Source organism: Seriola lalandi, unplaced genomic scaffold (genome assembly GCF_002814215.2).
Source record: "Seriola lalandi dorsalis isolate HSWRI2012SDOR001 ecotype SW California unplaced genomic scaffold, Sedor1 jcf7180002054581, whole genome shotgun sequence".
In the NCBI taxonomy this organism is placed as follows: Eukaryota; Metazoa; Chordata; class Actinopteri; order Carangiformes; family Carangidae; genus Seriola; species Seriola lalandi.
The window spans coordinates 1316658-1335090 of NW_019525134.1; the positions used below are offsets into that span (position 1 = coordinate 1316658).

At 41.7% G+C, this 18433-nt stretch overlaps 1 protein-coding gene across 1 annotated transcript in view; it reads left to right on the forward strand.

The window, feature by feature from the left end:
• The window catches only part of nlgn2b (neuroligin 2b), a 60115-nt gene extending 45405 nt beyond the window's left edge, over window positions 1-14710 (forward strand). Inside the window, exons 5-9 of the mRNA XM_023418399.2 lie at window positions 4198-4383; window positions 7631-7896; window positions 8065-8218; window positions 9257-9623; window positions 9962-14710. Coding sequence (XP_023274167.1) covers window positions 4198-4383; window positions 7631-7896; window positions 8065-8218; window positions 9257-9623; window positions 9962-10895 — 1907 coding nt within the window. The 3' untranslated portion in view covers window positions 10896-14710. The remainder of the gene's footprint in view (window positions 1-4197; window positions 4384-7630; window positions 7897-8064; window positions 8219-9256; window positions 9624-9961) is intronic.
• The last annotated feature ends 3723 nt before the right edge of the window (window positions 14711-18433 follow it).

Consider the following 18433-nt stretch of genomic DNA (forward strand, 5'->3'; position numbering starts at 1 on the left):
GCAGGATTATATTTCATAGTACGAACAAGAACCGGCTCTCCGCTACCTTCAAGATTCCCACCCACACACACACACACACACACACACACACACACACACACACACACGCCTCCCCCTCCCCTGGCTCTTCTCTGTTCACAGAAACATGTTCAGTGACCCACTGCAGTCATTCTGTTCAGTCCTAAAAATTACTCTGCAGATGCGTGTTCTCGTCTCAGTAGTCAAACAGTCAGATGACTGACCACACTTCAGTTCTGGACTGTGGATTTGTGAATAGTGCAGTCTCTGGCAGAGATGGTTGACAGCAGAAGAGCTAGTGAATAAAGCTGCTCATTATAGTGCACTAAATATCCTCTTCTAAAAACTGAAAATGTCCATTTAGTGTTGGGCTGTTGTCCCTTTATGTATAATGCATCTCTTATGAAGTGAAAATCCTTCTGACACATCTCTATACTAATATAAGTCCTTGTTATGGATGGAGTACCATATCAATAAGAGATAATGGGCTCTTACCATAACTCATCTCATCAGTGTATAATAGAGAAAGACTAAGTGCTGCCCCTCCTTTTTTTCCATTCAGTGGTAATATTAAGCTTTCATGATTTCTTTTTGAAAGATGTTCTTGAATCATGACATCGAAGGTTGCAGTTATTATCAGATGTTTTTTTTTTTTAGCGTGACACAATATTCTGTAAGTTTTAAATTTCCCTCCATCAGTTGCTCTCTGTTGTATCCCAGCCATTCCTTCCCCTGTCTCCAGCCTGTGTCTTTACTCAGAGGTTGATGACTCTCCTCACAGTTCCTTGGCCGTTACCTAAAGCAAGTGTTGAATATGCATGAGTTCAGCCTCATAAACTGCTGCTCTCAGCGCTAAAGTCAGTAGGAAGCCCAACTCAGCAGATGGGGGGAATCAGAAAGAAAACTTACTGAAAGAGAAAGAGAGGAGAAGAGGGAAGTTGTTTGACTTATCTTCAATGGTGGAAGATAAATTTCATCTCTTCATGTTGCCCTTGTAAAGGCAGCGACGGGAGGTGCTAGCTCGAGCTAGCATGCTAGTTCACGCGCTCATCTGCGTTTGTTTTGTTTTTTTTTTGTGTTGCTGTGCGCGTGCATGCAGCTGTTTGTGTACTTGAATATGGAAGTGCTTGAATGTGTGTATGGAAGTGCTTTTGTGAGTGTCTGTCCATATCATTTTGCCTGAAGCTCTGGACAGTTGCCAGGCAACTGTGGCAGGCAGCTCAGCACTGGCTGGGCAGCCACGGAGCAGACACTTCCACATGCCTATGGTTTTGATAAGAGGTCAGCGCTGATACATTACCAGGTCAGAGTCACATCAGGCTAAGAGCCGGTCATTGCTGGGATGATCCAAGGATAGTACAATTACACAGTAACATGCAAACTGTGTCTTGATTACTGGGAGTAATCCTTTTAAGGTAATTTCTGCTGCAACATTGATGTGATTTAAACTAACAAGATTTCTATGGAAACTAGGCTCAGAACCAAAGCTCATAGCATTAATGTTACTTTCTTTTTTTTTTTTTTTAATTTTTGACAGCCAATAAGCTTCCCTTTTATCCTTAATGTGTTCATTAAATATGAGAAATGATTAGAAAATTAAATATTTTAAAAAATTTACTTGGCTAAAAGTATTGGCCAGGGGTGAGCCTATCCAAAATAATCTCAATAAGACACCTGGCACCTTACTGCACCCCCATGATGAGTCAAAGTAAATACAAATCATAAATAAATACAATTAAATACAATGTAAACTAAATAATTAGAAGTTATATGAAAATCTAATATCACTATGATATAATACATTCAGCAAAGCATTTGGACACTCTGTCATATGAATCATGATTGATCCAGGTCACCCCAACAAAAAGACTTCAGGCTGTTAACAGTCGTTGAAGCACAGTGAAGAGTGCGGCATGAGACTTGTGTGTGTGTGTGTGTGTGTGTGTGTGTGTCACCCTGATGGTTGTAGAAAGGTCAATTTGGCAGGTTGTCATCATCGCCACTGCTGCTACCATCATCATCGCCACTGTCACATTCTAATCATTAACAATAAAACTTCATTTGCTTGGAAACGCGCTGACTGCTGTCGGCAACCATCTGTCTCTGTGTACCCCCTATACTGTACTTACGGGCCGTCCTTTAGAATACACTGCTTGATTATTCCTATTTCTTTTTCTATTCCCACGCAAGGAAACAAACTGTGAACGACGATCACTTCATTCACCAAAAGCATTAATGTGTGTTTATGCCGTATAGAGTCACACCGTAACTAACAAAGATTATGCAGACGCACTGACCATGACACCAGGACCTCGTGTATAGTTGTGTACACTGTATATTCTCAGTTTTGCTGTACATGTCCCTGCAAAGGAAAACATCTACTATTCATCAGCTCAGCTCATGTGTGTGACATGGTGAGCATGGTTGCATTGTGTCGAGCTGTGTGTCTGCGGTCCATGTTTTGAATTATTACTGAATATGAAAATATTCCGTTTCTGTTGCAGCATAGAAAGCAGCTATCTGACAGGTCATTGGATGGGTTTGCTGGCATGACAAACATTGTGTGGTAGCCGCTAAATCTGCACAAGAAAAGATGAAAATATTATCCAGCCATCTTGTCCACGGAAGGAACAAATTATGGCTGGAGATAACGAGACAGCTCCATCTTCCTTAAAGCTGCTACAGTCAATACTTTCATATTTCCAATGGAATACATGGGGACTTGTATGTGACAGAGTTCACTTGTTGTGATGAACCCACAGAGAATTTTCCCTCTACAGAGCTTCACAGTCTCAATCATCAGCATCAGAAATGTGTTTACACTGAAAGAGCTCTGATAAACCCACTGTACGCCGCTGACGCCACCGTCCCCGCACCGAGCGCCAGACACACTGACTAGACGTGTGCGCAGAAGAAATGTAAGTGAAGTGTAAATACATGACATGTTTGTTAGATTCATCATGTAAACTTAACAGGTGATTATATGTCAATGTTGGTTACAGCTGTTGTTTTCCATGACATGAAAATCAGCTGTTGCCAGTGTAACTGAGACGAAGCGACGTAATGGGTGAGATAGTTCAGGCCGGTGTGTCAGGTCTGTTTTAATTTTGCGAATACAAATTACACACTTTTACAAAAATAGGTACAGACTTATTTTAAGCCTAAAAAGTTATTCACCTCGCCCCTATGCTAATTCTAAAGTAAGAGCCACGTTTCCATGGTAACACTCAGTGGCAACAAATGACAAAAACAAGGAAACATGGCTCATACTTTGTGGTTTGTTGTGCAGCAAACAGTGAGAAAGAAAACAGTTTATAGAGAGCGCAGTGTCCAGCAGGAAGTATAGAGCCGCGAGACGTGTCCAAGGAAACTATCCTTGGTCAGCCATGCTTTTTAGTTTGAATAAAAACTCTTCTCTTTCCCAGAATTCACAGCAAATTAGTCCCACTTAATATCGTCAAGAAGTAGACAGCTTTGTGCAACAGATAAATTTAGACATCTATCTGAAGTCTATTAGTTACATCTAAGCTATAGTCAAAGTGTGTCTTTGTGTGACTCTGGTACACAAAGACACATGTTCTTCATCACATCCTCCTCCCTGCAGCCACTGATCTGTGAGAGTGTAATTTACTGAAATCATTTTATATCTTTCTTGGGAATTAAAGTCATCCAGTCAACATTTAAACAGCTATGTGTGTTGCAGGTTGAAATAGTAATTTACTGTAATTCACTCTCATAAGAACAAAGCATTCTTTGTGTGTGTGTGTGTGTTTGTGTGACATTTTGTTCAGTTTATTTTATCTTGTTGTGGGTGTGCACCTACTGTGTAAATGTGTGTCCTGGAAGTAGGTGAAACATGCCTTCTGTTGCTCTCCTCCTCTCTCTGCTGACAAGTTCTCTTAACTGTGTTGTATTTCTAGCGTGGGTATTAAAAATGAGTAATTTGGCAAGCTCTCTGTGTGAAATCTCCTCAGACTTGCAAAGAGTTGGAGGCTGAGAAGTTCCTGACAATGACAGGATGCCATCTTCTGTTTATGTGGGATACTTTTAAAAAGGCATTTAAAAGCACAGCATTGTTATTCCTGTGCCCCTGAATTTCTGCCCCGCTCCTCCATTCACACATGAATCTGTATTTCCTCTCTCTCTTCCTCTCTGTGTTTGTTCTAATTTACCCTGCAGGGTTTCTGAGCACAGGGGACCAGTCTGCTAAAGGGAACTATGGCTTGTTGGACCAGATCCAAGCCCTGCGCTGGCTCAATGAAAACATTGGCCACTTTGGAGGAGACCCAGAGAGAATCACCATCTTTGGCTCCGGAGCCGGTGCCGCCTGTGTGAACCTTCTCATCCTCTCCCACCACTCTGAGGGTGAGGTTCTGCCCCTGTCATTGTCACTTCACAAGTCATATACCCCGCGCAAAGGGAATTAACATGCTCTGTGTGTTTCTGCACGGAGCTTGTTCATAATTTCAATGAACAGCCTAAATCAGATAAAAGATGTGTGGTAATATTGAGGGATGGGATTCAATATTCAGAAATGAGTCATCTACTATATGAAAGAATGTAGTATTTTTTTCAGTAATCTGAAAGGAAACCAGATTGTCAATCTAGTGGACAGATGGGTGAAAACAGTAGGTTACTTGCAATAAAACCATCACTCACCTCGGGACACAAGCTCTGTAATAATCCCAAATAACGTCACCCTACATGGGACAAAGATCACTGACAGTTGCCTTTCTCCAATGAAACTAAGCCTGTCTGAACAGGCCCTGAGGAAAATACAGTGAGTCCTCTCAGTGAGGGCTGAGGTCGTGTTTTAAAATCATTCCATCCCTTTAATTGATGGACGGTTAAAAACGCCTCTTTTACTCAGTAATCTTGCAATTTGGCCCAAAAGCTAAATTACAGTCTTCAGTTCACGTCGGATGTTTCACTAATGTCACCAGCAGGCGCCACTGCTGTCAAATTAGTTCGTTTTTTGAAAACACTCACCATCACAAAACTAAGGAGTGAGCTGCCAGTGGTTCCCAACCACCATAGTATTACCTAATATTTTTTCCCTCTAAATCTTCCATCCAAAATAAAGGTTAAAATGAGAAATAAATAATTACTTCACGACTGATTTAATATTCACAGTCACTCCAAATAAAGTGTTTCTGTGCAGATTTGTGGTAAATATTGAGCTTAAACTAAATAATGAATAATCAAATTAAATATGCTGGTTGGTTAGATTAATTTCTTTCATTCTGTTCGGATGTAAAAAAGAAGAACACCTGTGAAATCATCCACTGAGTCTGTGTCTCTTGTCCGTCTCTCCATTGATGTTTCTGTATCTGTAGCTGATGAAGAGAGGGTTTAGTCTGTTTGTCTGTTTGTCTGTTTGTCCATTGGCACCAGTTTGTAACTGCAGAGAAAGGATTCAGGTGTGAGACTACTAGTTTCCCCCAACCCACCAGTAGCTGTGAGCGCAGTGAGCCAACCACACAGCGTGAGTTTACATCTTTTAGTCACCGCTGTGACGCTGTGCATCTGCACGTACAGATGGAAAACATGTTGTGTTACTATGACAGCTGGCAACTGTGAGATGACCCAACAGCTGTGTCATACCAGCACATTTAACAGGTTTTTTTTTTTTTTTTTTTTACAGTGATTTAGATGTTTATCCCTCCATTTCCATACATTGTAAAGCATAATTTGAAATGTACTTAATGTAAATGTCTCATCATTTAATTTTTAAGGAAATGTTATTTACAGTACAGTACAGTAAAACAAATCCGGCAGTATCATTGGTCTGTCCTTGAGGCGTCACTGTGGGAACCAGAACAGTCGCCGATACTTCTGATTAAGGAGTGTATTTACTGATTCGTTTGTTTTTGAGGAACAGAAATCTAAAATACGCAGCAGATGTTTGATCTCTAATCCTGTGATTCCTGCGCTCAGAAGGCGAATGGCACGTTATACTTTACCAAGAGCTCAGATTATGTTATTACTGAACTGTTAACCTTCAAACTGACAGACTGACCTTGGACAGATGAAATAACATCTTCTATCTGCGCTGTATGAAGCAGATTCTCAGCGTGCTGAGGAAATGTGTCTTTTTGTCATGAATCATAAAATATTCAGGACGACATGGAACAGAATTTCAATAGTTACTTTTCATTGAGTAGTGACCAGGTTGTAGGTGTTGGCTAGATTACATGCTGTCCACAGACTAGGTCGAACACTCACACCTAAACCTTCCACATGAGCTCGTACATAAAACAGTACCACACAATAAACTATCACATTCATATTCAAATACATTACATCAGCGCTGTGGTCCACACTGCTGTGCTGCTTTATATAGCATTATATTAAAAACACATTTTATATATTATATCAAAATGTACTCGTTTGCTAATTAGTTGTGTTACTTCAAAGTTCCTTTAACAAGAATTTGGTGGGTTTGGTTTACAGCCGCACAATATGCAAAAAAAAATCATATTGCAATATGCAATTTTTAATTTCAGTTGCAACGGTCATTTTTGAATTTGATTTTCATGTGATTTTTGTTGGTCTTGTACCAAACAAATATGTTCCTTCATGTCTGGGGAATATGATTTGTAGTCGGAGACGTCTCTGTAGCACCACAACGCTAATGTTGCTAACGATGCGCCACAATGTGACACATTTTATTAATCAAAAGAAGCAGCTCCTGGGATGAGGATATTGCACTTGGCCATATTGCCATTAATTGTGCAGCTCTAGTTCGCTTCAGTTTTTTTTTTTTGGTTAATGTTATTCTGGTGAAAATCATGGTAAGTTTTTTCTCATGTTAAAAACTGAAAACTCAACATCCACATTATCATGACGGGTTGTTCTGCATAGATTTATGGCAAAAAATCCTCCTCTGCTCCATTTTGAAGGCAGGCTGTAACACCGCAAAGCGCAGAAAAAGTTGGAGGGTGAAGAGTTTTTAAAGGTACTGTGTGTGTGTGTGTGTGTGTGTGTGTGTGTGTGTGTGTGCGCGCGCTCAGAGGAGAGATGAGATGAGCAGTAGAGCTGGAGCTGCAGCTGAGAGGCTTCTTAATTGATTTCACAGGGAGAGGAGCGGGGGTGGGGCACATGCAGAATATGGGGGGGCTTAATTATTAATGACAGAATCTGCAGATAAAACAGAGGGACAGCAAGCCACTTTACATAACAGTGCAGCGGTGCAACAGTGCGAGCAGTTTTCTTTCTCTCTCTGTCGCTCTTTCTGTCTTTCTGACTGTTTCCACGGCGGCCGTCAGACCCGCTGCTCTGTGCTGAGTTGTCACCATTTTTCTTGCTGCTGTCTCTGTAATGGAAACACTTCATTTTCCTACGCTAATGTTCATAAAGATTTTCTCCAGCTATGAAAAGCAGCAGGATATCTGCTTCATCTTGCCTCGTATGTAATACTCCACAATTGCTCCTCCTCCAACATATGCATTATTGAAAGCACTCACATTGTAAAGCCTTGAAGGCCCCATCAGCTGCTAGCAAAAGTGTGTCAGAGGGAAGAAAGCAGAGCTCAACTGAGAGAGAACAAGTGACTGTATGTTTCCTGTTGAAGCTCTATCTGCTGTGTATGTGCTGCTTGTGCTCTGCGTAGGCCTGTTCCAGAGGGCCATCGCTCAGAGTGGCTCAGCCATCTCCAGCTGGTCGGTCAACTACCGACCGCTCATGTACACCAAGATCCTGGCGCGGAAGGTCGGTTGCACTCTGGGGGACATGGCTGAGTTGGTGGACTGCCTGCGGAGAAAGAGTTTCCGGGAGCTGGTGGACCAAGACATCCAGCCTGCGCGCTATCACATCGCCTTCGGACCGGTGGTGGACGGGGACGTGGTGCCGGACGACCCTGAGATCCTCATGCAGCAGGTCAGAGCTGCTTTCTCTGGGCGTCATCCAGTGAATAACTGCATTTTGTCTGTTAATCATTTCCCTTCCTTTGTATGTGAATACAGTACTTTGTTAACAATTACTAATTAGAGCTGATCACTGTAGCATTCTGCTTCGTCATGCTGTGTGTGTTTGCCATGACACCAGGGCGAGTTCCTCAACTACGACATACTGCTGGGGGTCAACCAGGGAGAGGGCCTGAAGTTTGTGGATGACAGTGAAGGAGAAGATGGAATATCAGCAGCTTCGTTTGACTACACCATCTCCAACTTTGTGGACAATCTGTATGGATACCCTGATGGTCAGATCTGATTTTACCTTTAAAGTTATTCACTCATTTAAAGCTGAAATCTGTCATTTTCCACCTGTTGTTGACCTCTGGCTCCGAGAAGTCATTAAAATCAAGAAGAGTCTCTATGAGTCCCTGCGACCTGCGAGGCGAGGGTCAGGGTAGCACAGCCCACTCTATACTGAACTTTTTATCTGGTAAAGAATGTCTGTAGGATTTTTTTGTCTTTCTGCTACAATACAAGTGTTTCCTCTTCACCGTCTGATGCTTCTTCATCCAAAGAATCTGAACAAAAGAATTAAAGAATCTGAGGGAAGATTCTGTGATAATTGAGCTGTAATAAAGAAAAGCTTTGAAATTCTGATTAATTAAAAGTTTCATTTGCATAAATATTCATGAAGGCTATGCATTCTGGAACAAGGTTGGCTTTCTCCAAGTCTTTGGTCTGTAGCAAACCAGAGACCTTCTCAACATTTTTCCACTGATTACAGTTAAACCGCTTTGTCAAAAATAAATAGAGGTGACTGAATAAAGAAATGTGGCGGGTTGATTAGTTCGCTTTGCTGCATTTTTCCCTTTGACACGGAGTAGGTTTATTTTTTAGGGACAGACGTCGTCACTGCTGTAAGTGGAGACATGCTAACAGGCTGATCTAGCCTGCTGGTCTCGTAGCAGTCCCCCGTGTCTCCTGCTGTGACATTGTTTCATCTCTGTGAACAGCTTTAGCGGAAGTGATGGATTGATCAAGTAACTTCTTTGATCATTTATTTGCTGTGATGAAGCCACACACTAAAGGGACAAAGGATAACATGGATTTTGCCATAAAGTTTACTGTGTTCCCAGTAAAATCTGTTTACGATGCTTCCTGTGCAGTGGCTCTGGTCTGATTTTATTGGTGCAGTCCAAACAGTGACGCTGACTGGCAGTACAGAGACAGGAAGTATAAAAACCATCTACCAACACACCACCGTGAAGATAATGTTGCAGATAACCACACACTCCAGCACTGCGTACGGGACATACTCACATCTCTTTTTTGTTTCTTCCCAGGTAAAGACATCCTGAGGGAAACCATAAAGTTCATGTACACAGACTGGGCTGACAGGGACAACAGTGACATGCGTAGGAAGACCCTCCTGGCTCTGTTTACGGACCACCAGTGGGTGGCCCCGGCCGTCGCCACTGCCAAGCTGCACGCCGAGTTCCAGTCGCCTGTCTACTTCTACACCTTCCACCACCACTGTCAGACCGAGGCCAGGCCAGACTGGGCAGACGCAGCACACGGAGATGAGATACCCTATGTGTTTGGGATTCCCATGGTGGGAGCCACCGACCTGTTCCCCTGTAACTTCTCCAAGAACGATGTGATGCTCAGCGCTGTAGTCATGACCTACTGGACCAACTTCGCCAAGACTGGGTTAGTTAATACCAAATATATAAGTTACTTTCAGATGTGTGGATTTATCTTATTCAAAAATCTAGTGCGTTCAGGTGATTTTCCATTATCCCTTTAGCACTTTAGCCCATGAGTGAAGTCGGACAGGGAACAAACAGTGACACACAGAACCTGTTCCTTCTTCTAAACACCGCAGCTGATTTCTTTTCACCTCTGATACTGCACCAGCCCCTGTGTTTTGGTTTATTAGATTATTGTAGTAACATAGATTATGCTAATGCTAATACTAATGCTAAATTACTAACTTAGCAGTGATTCATCGTTGTTAACATAAAAAACAAATGGTTTCTCTCCTCCAGGGATCCGAACCTACCAGTTCCTCAGGACACCACCTTCATCCACACCAAGCCCAACCGCTTTGAGGAGGTGATCTGGACCAAGTTCAGCTCCAAAGACAAGCAGTACCTGCACATCGGCCTGAAGCCTCGAGTCAGAGACAACTACCGGGCCAACAAGGTGGCCTTCTGGCTGGAGCTGGTGCCACACCTCCACAGCCTCCACGAGGAAATCATTAGCTCTTTCACAACTCGACTGCCGCCCGGAGGCCCCAACCGCTGGAAGGGCCCCCACAACCCCGGTACCCGCTCCACACGACACCCTGTAATCTCCACCTATCCTCCTGATCCTGAGCCTGACGGTTCAGAGAGACCCCGCTACTCTCCCTTCCCCGATGAGACGCGGGACTACTCCACCGAGCTGAGTGTGACGGTAGCCGTGGGCGCCTCGCTTCTCTTCCTGAATGTGCTGGCCTTTGCTGCGCTTTACTACAAACGGGATAAGCGCCACGAACTCATGCAGAGACGCCACCGCCGACTCTCCCCGCAACGAGGCACGACGATGGGCATGGGTGTAGGCATGGGAGTCGTAGGGGCCCCGCCGCACAATGACCTGGCACTGAGCCAGGAGGAGGAGCTAATGTCGCTGCAGATGAAGCAGCAGAGAGTGGAGCTGGAGCACGGCACACCCCTCCCGTCCCGCGGCGTCCATGGCGACCTGGAGCCTCTGCGGCCTCCCGTGTGCCCGCCTGACTACACGTTGGCCCTGCGGCGAGCACCGGAGGACGTGCCACTGATGACAGCCAATACCATCACCATGATCCCCAGCACCATCAGCAGCATGCAGCCCCTCCACCCCTTCAACACTTATCCCCCCGTCCCGGCCCCCTCCACCACACCTGTCCCCAGCCACAGCAACAATGCCCTGCCACACCAACACTCCACCACCCGTGTATAGGACCAGGCACAACCTCTGCTACCCCACTCTGGGCTCACAGAGACACACCACACAAACTGCTCCATACAACCTTCACTCTCACCGCCCTCTATTCTTCTTTACTATATCTGTCTTTTCTCATTAAAGCCCTCAAATAAAGCTGCAGTTTGTAAGATTTTAAGCAGTGAAATACCTCTAAAACGTAATCATAAATCAAGGAGTTGATTAAAGAAGCTCCTTTGCCAAAAGCCTGTCATCGTGGCTTCATACTCTTCTGCCCCGTTAAAGCTCTCTCGATATCTGGTGCTTAGGTGAGCCGCCAAAAAATGCAGCTGTAAGCTTGTAGCTCTCTCTCACAGAGGTATCGAGCTAATCACAATCAGTCAGGCATCTTATGTGTAGCTTGGTTGTTTTGCGCATGTGTTGTGTCAGTGTAAAACTAAGTTTAACATAGAATACAAATATCCATTTTCGTTCATTTAGTGAAAAGATATTACAGTAGCGAGCAGCTTTGTGTGAGGCGACATATGCTCCAACAAGCTGTCTGTCATAAAGCGGTGATTTCTTGAAACTTACAAATTGCAGCTTTAAAGGCCCAATCTGGAAGTGACGTTTGGCACACTGTGTTGAACACTATGTCCCAACAGCTGTCTCCGCGTTCTGATTTTGGAGAATTTTGTTTAGAGTGAAATGTATTGACAGGGCCAGGAGAACAAGGATGAACACTATTTGACAGCTGAGCATGAGTTTTTCATTTATTTCAAAACCTAATTTACTTCTATTTACAAATGTATGTACCTGTTTTCAGTTATGATGCGGCCTAGACGCCATCAAAAGTTCTGCTTTTTAAAAATCTGTATACTCAGAACTGATGCTTTTGAAATAATTTCCAGATTGGGGCTTCAACTGATGGGCGGTACAGGAAATAACTGAATCATACTCAGTCTGTGGGACGCAACCTGGAATCCAGGCTGCCCATTAGAACTCGCTGCATCTCCGCCACACAGGCTCTAATCATGTCCATTACTTTATTTGTTTCTCACTCATTATCTCTCTGTCTGTATCCCCATCTCAGCTCATTTAACTGCTCCTCTCTTTTCGCTGCCTCACCCTCCCTCTCCCTCTCTCCCTCTCTCTCTCTGCATCCTCCCTTGTAGCTGTTTTTATTAAACCATTGACATAATCCATTTCCATCTCCACTTCTTTCCTCTTTCTCACAATCACTTCTAGACTCTTTTTTCCTTTTGGAGTCTTTTATACAAAAACACAAATGTAAATGATGTATTATTAATAAATTGTAAGGATATGAATGAAAAAAAAAAGATATTCTGATATCTCGTTTTTACCAGCATTCTTGGTGCCAAGTACTGTGATAAAATTCCTCTTTCACTGGCGTCCAGTGGACCGCCTGGAGAGGTCCATCCTGACTGTATCTTACAAAAAGGAATTACCATCATAAAAAGTGCCAACCCCCTTCATCTTTCTTTTTGATCCACACACTTTTTTTTTGGTTTTTTAATTACACTCAATGTTGCACTGTGGCTGGTCTCTTCTTTAAAGGGAAATCAGATCAAATCAATATATCCTCGTTTAAAAAAGAAGAATATAAAGTTTTATTAACTACTTTGCTGTCTGGGATATTTGCATGATGTTTTTTTTTCTCCTAAAAGTGTGGACAGAGAAGTTTGTTTGTCATTTTGATGATTTGCCTTGTTCTTCATTGATTTTTTTTTTTTTTTTTTTTTGAAAATCATTTTCATTTTCTATTTTAATATCAACTGCACTTTGTGGCACTTCAAAAGGTATTAAAGTATTAAGAGATGAATATTGTGTAAAACTATGATTATAACAAAAAGAGTAAATATTTCCTCTTTATTTTTTTCATTTCCTAACACTGAGGCTGTGCTGCAACTCTACCAGAAAGACTGATGAAAGCCTTTTTTCTTTCCCTCCCCCTTTTTTTGCTCTGTTTCTCTGTCAAGTTTGCACAGTCACTGTCTCTCAATCTCACCTGAAGATAGCACTTTTTTAAGTTACGAAAAAAAGAAACTTTACATGAATAGTCTAAATAAGGTTTTTGTCTGTGACTGACATAAACCACATGCTTCAAGTGTTTGAAGACTGCCTGACAGTTATCTTTTCGTCTGCTCTTTTGTTGTTTTATGATTCTCCCCTCTGCAAGGCGGGAGAAAGGATGAGATATATTTATGATGGTCAAAAGGTGAGAAAGCCTTGTATGCGCGTTTCACATCTTTCGCACAATTGAACAAAGAGACGGGTCACACTCTGGACAATTCTGAAAAAAAAACCCTGGTGACATTAGGACAACACTGGACAAATGCCGACCGTGATTCAATGGTGACAACGAAATAGCTCGTCAGCTACAGTATGATCTGTCAATGCACACAGGATGCATTCTAAAAACCTGATTTAAAAAGAAAAAAATCTTTAATGACAGACATTACTCATACACCATATACCACAAAAGCAAGCGGGATTAATTCCCCCTCCTTGTAATGTTCTGTATCCTGTCTGCTTAGGATAACGACACTCTGGAGCCAGACTGCCATCCCTCACACTGGACTGGAGCGAGCTGCGAGGACAAAAGAACAAAAACCAACACATGAAACTAACTGTACATTTTTTAAGTGTAAGAGAACAAACTGGAATTTGTAAATATTATGTTTGTCGTTTGGTTTGAGTGATTGGCCGGATCTTTTCTTTGTGACAACAGGTGCAAGTTTAGATGACTTACATGATTTTAGCACTCATGCGTATGTTTGATTCTCCTTTATTTCCTAGATATTCGAGGGGCAAATTCCAATAGGTTGTGGGCACATGAATACATCTGTTATCATACATGAATAATAAAAAAAAACCACAGCATGGTTGAGGTCAACATAAACACGAAAAGGAATGCTTACGGCTCAGGTTAGCCTAGATATTGTTGTGATTAAAATAATGCTCTTACTGCATATGTGGCTGTCTAAAGCATACCGTACACACCTGGCACTATTCCATCAATCATGATGGAAGCTTTGGAGGGAAATGAGTCCTTTTATTGGTTAAAAAGGCAGAGAACAGATGAAGGAAGAGGGAGTAGGGCTTATTCAAGGAATGAGGCAGAAAAACAAGACAGGGCAGATGTTGAAATGTGCTGCAAACAAACCATAAATCAAGAAATTTTAATTGTGATGATGTTGGATTTAATTGTTAGTGTCTCACATCGTCTTGACCATCGTCATGCAGTATAACCTGTGACTGGGAGGTTGTGAAATCCTTTGTACTCTTTTGGTCTTATTTCAGACTCTAATCATGGTGGTCGTTTTGCTGCCTTGTTTAGCTCTTCTTTCTGCACATTCTGTTTATGGGAATATTGACCCAGCGATTTGAGCTATTATATGAGTTTGACTTGCCCTCACTTACAAAAGCAGTATTACAAATACAATTTTTTTTTCTTTTTTGGAAATAAAGGTTTTGGACAGCCAACAGATAATGGAAGCACACTCACCAAGTTTACATGTTTACACTACAGTTTTGATGTTGGCTTAAAGAAAGGGACAGAAGAGGAAAAAAAGCATTACAAGAATCCAGATATCTTCTTATTACGACATTAAACGCTGGAATGGTAACGCGAAGGCTTGCACCTGTTTGTCTGTTTCATTTAGTCTGATTCAGTAACCTGCTTGAAGCTCAAGATACTGTGAGAGAGCATAAATGACCAGAAGGGGTTGAAAGAATTAAAGTTAATATTTCTATTTCAAATAGAGGCTATTACACACTGTATGTTGTGTATCTGAACTGGAAAACATTAAAAGACATTCTTAAACAAATGATTTTCTATTACTGTTCTTCAGTTTTGTCACATGGTCAGATCTGATATTGAAGTTGTAATATAATATTTTGGCCACTTGGGGGCAGGAGAATAAGTAGATAGACTCTACAAGCCAGTTTAACTTTGTTTTGACTAACTCATTATCTGTTTGGCTGAGCAGGTACATAAGTAGATGCACAGAGCAGAGCAACTTTAATTCTGAATCATGTGTCTAGCCACCTGTTGAACGTAGGTCCAATAATAACATACCTTTTAGCTCAGGTTTGGTCTCCACCATGTCCTGACGATACACTCAGCTGCTGTGTTCGACTCGTTTCACCAGCTAGCTAGCTAGCTAGCTTGGCTGCTACCTTTGTGGATTTGCAGTTTGGTAGCACACAGACAGGATAGCCGACTGTTTTTGTTAAACTACCACCTGCTGCCGCTGGAAACAATGTGTGTTGAGTGGGATGTACATTACAAAAAGCTAACGGGGCTAGCTGCAAAATGATTGCTTGTTAGTAGTAAAGGAGCTGTTTGTAAGTTTTGCTATTGCTACGTAGCTAACGTTAGCATTAGCAGTTGTTTACTCACCAGTCTTGAAAAAACGTTGTGAGTTCAGCATCAAACTTCTTCCTTTACTCACCAACAGCTGTCTCCAGAGGTGGAAACAAACCTTCCTATTTAGCTTCTATTTCTATTACTTGCTTCTACTGAAGTTAGCATACTAACCAGCTAGCTCTGGTCCAGTCTGACTGTCTTGTCACTCCTTTCGTCAGTCTTTCCCTGCCACTTTAGTATCCACTCTACCCTGAAGAAGCAGCAGACCTGAAGGAGTGTTAAACCTACTGTGGCTGAAGCTCATGCCAAGACTGGTAAGTAAACAGCTGTTAATGCTAACGCTGGCTAGGCCTGTGTACCAATAGCAAAACGTACAAATAGCCCATTTAAAATGTTGAAAATTAGTTTGAATGAAGTGATGATTGATGTTTTGTTTTGTTTTAAGAAAGAAGCAACTGGCTAACACCAAGAACAAGACATAAAAAGTAAGGAAGGCTGATCCCCCACTATAATATAGTCATGACCCCTGATTTAAATGTGTTTGTTTCTTTAGTGTGTCTGGTACAACCAGGACCTCCCAAACTGTTTTATGTTTGTTTGTTTGTTTTCAGGCCGTTCCAGCATCTAGTATTCAAAATGTGTTTTCTCCCTTTCACTCTGTAAGAGCTTCAAGTTATTTAAAGGATTTTCATTTCAAAGCCTAAAATAACTTGGCAGCACCAGTCTTATTAGGGGAACCGTCCTCTGATCTGTGTTTATTCAGCTGTTGTACACAATAAATCAGTATTACAGCAAATATACTGGAGCAGGCCGATGCACAGAGGATGCAGTCCTTCAGGCCCTGATGTGGAAATAACTAAATACTTTTGTCGGATTGAATTGTATGCAAAAGTTTTGGCATCCCCAGCAAATTACATATTCTGATGATTTCTGAGGTGAAAAGAGGTAAAAACAACCGATGAAGCAAAGAGATACTGAAAATGATTCTTCAAATGTTCATGCACTGTTACTTTTTATTTCATAATTTTAAACAAAAAAAAAATAGTAATTACAAAAGGTTTCAGCACCCTTCTACCTGTTAAACACTCACTCGGGACATTAACTCGTTAGGCCTTAATTGACTTGTTAGGAATTGTAAGGCAGGTCAAGACTTATCATTTGGAAATGTCAGCTGATCTCAGTTCCGAGCCTGATAAATTCTCTGACTCTTCAGAACTTGCGGTGACTCTCAACAATCTCTAAGCAACTGACAGGATCTGAAAATGAAACTAATTGATGCTTAAAAATCAGTGGAGCCTATAAAAAGATATCAAAGCGCTCCTAGCTTGAGGTTTCCACTGTCCGAAGCGTCATTAAGAATGACAGTTAAGGAGACCTGTGGAAGTCAAGACAAGATCTGGAACAAGAAAACTGTCAGATAACGCTGCACATGTGCTGGGAGAGAGGCAAAGCTGAGCCCCCATATGACTGGAGAGGAGCTGCAGGAAGGCTGAGCTGATACAGCAGTGGTGGATCATTGTTTCACTGTGCAGCCTTGATGGACAAACAGGGTCCACATGGATGAGTCATCAGTAGGTGACCTCACCTGAAAGGTCTGAAGTCTGCAAAGTAACATCTGCATAAACCAGAGTCGTTTTGGAAAGTGCTGTGGACAGATGAAGTTAACTGGTTAGCATCAGGTTCAGGTGAAATACATTTCAACAAGGAAACAGACTTCACTTCCCCCAGAATCTACCCCTGAGCGCTGGAATTGAACACCAAACCCACCCAAAGGTGTGGTGTGTTTGAAGAAAGATGGAGCAGCACTTGATGAAAAGAGCACCTCGCCAACTGTTAAGCGTGGGGGTGGAGATATTCTGCTCTGGATGGCAGCCAGTGGTACGGGGAATATTGCACAGATAGAGGGAAGAATGGATGCCATTAAATATCTGGATGCAGATGCCATGTAGTCAGAGAAATGAAACTGAGAGGAGGCTGGCTCCTAACAGGACTATGATACAAAGCAGACTTCAAAATCCACCGTGAAATACTTGCGGAAACACAAGCTTCAAACATTAACCAAATATGTGATTTGCCAGGAGGTTGCTAAACTTTTGAACACAACTGTATATTTATCAGTTTAAGAAAACATTTGCACCTTGTTTCAACTCTCCATAGTCACAGTTTACCCTCTGATCAATTGATCATTTCTTTTCCGATTACATCTGTGGTATTATATCACAGGTAGACTACAGATAATTATCTTGGCAAAACAACAAAGACCGATCATCTCCATAAGCAAACCCTGCTGTTGTGTTACAAGCATTGTTGAAAGTTTTTTGGATTAATGTACAATAATTTCCCAAAGGAAAAACATCACTGTACAACATTTTAACACCTTTTTAAGTTTATAATTGCTTCATGTTTTGATATTTCTATAGTCTTTAATAATTCTGCATATTTGAAATACCAGATTCATACTTAGAATAACTGGCTTGAATTATTGCTGCAGTAAGAAGCAAGTCATTAGTCCCAAGACTAATAACTCTTATAGTCGATGTGCACTGTATTAATCATCATCTTTGTTATAACTTCAGCAGATTTATTGTGCTTCAGATGCACAATTGTTTTGATGACAGATGCACATTGTAATGTCATAGCATTTTTCCTCTGCACCCAACCCAATTACCTCTGCAGATAATAACACCCTGCTGGTTTCCCTGTAAGATGTCTTCACAGAAAATTCTTTTCTTCCCTCACTAGATGGCAGTGTGCAAATATAACGTATAGAGAAGGTCAGCCTGCCTCCAACTCAAATCAACCAGCTTCTGTTGAAAGAGGAGACTCAGTCTTGATGGCTGTACTGACAGCCTTTGGATTTCTCTTCAGCAACATGTGAAAAGTCCAATGTGCTTTATGATAAGATATTCAAAAAGGTAATTTTTCATTATTCTCACTGTCTTTTTTTTGTTATATTCAAAAGACTTTTACTACTAGCAGATGAGCAAAATGATTAAAGCCACTAAAACCCATCACAAAGCCATAAAAATTCAAATCCAATTTTTACAACTGGTCAAACATTCAAACACACATATGGCCGATAATTTGAAGGAAGTTATTTCTAAGCTTACCACAACCTATGTCTATAATATGTCCATGTAGAACATGTCACAAGCATGTAAAGTCAATAACTACAGGTGACCTC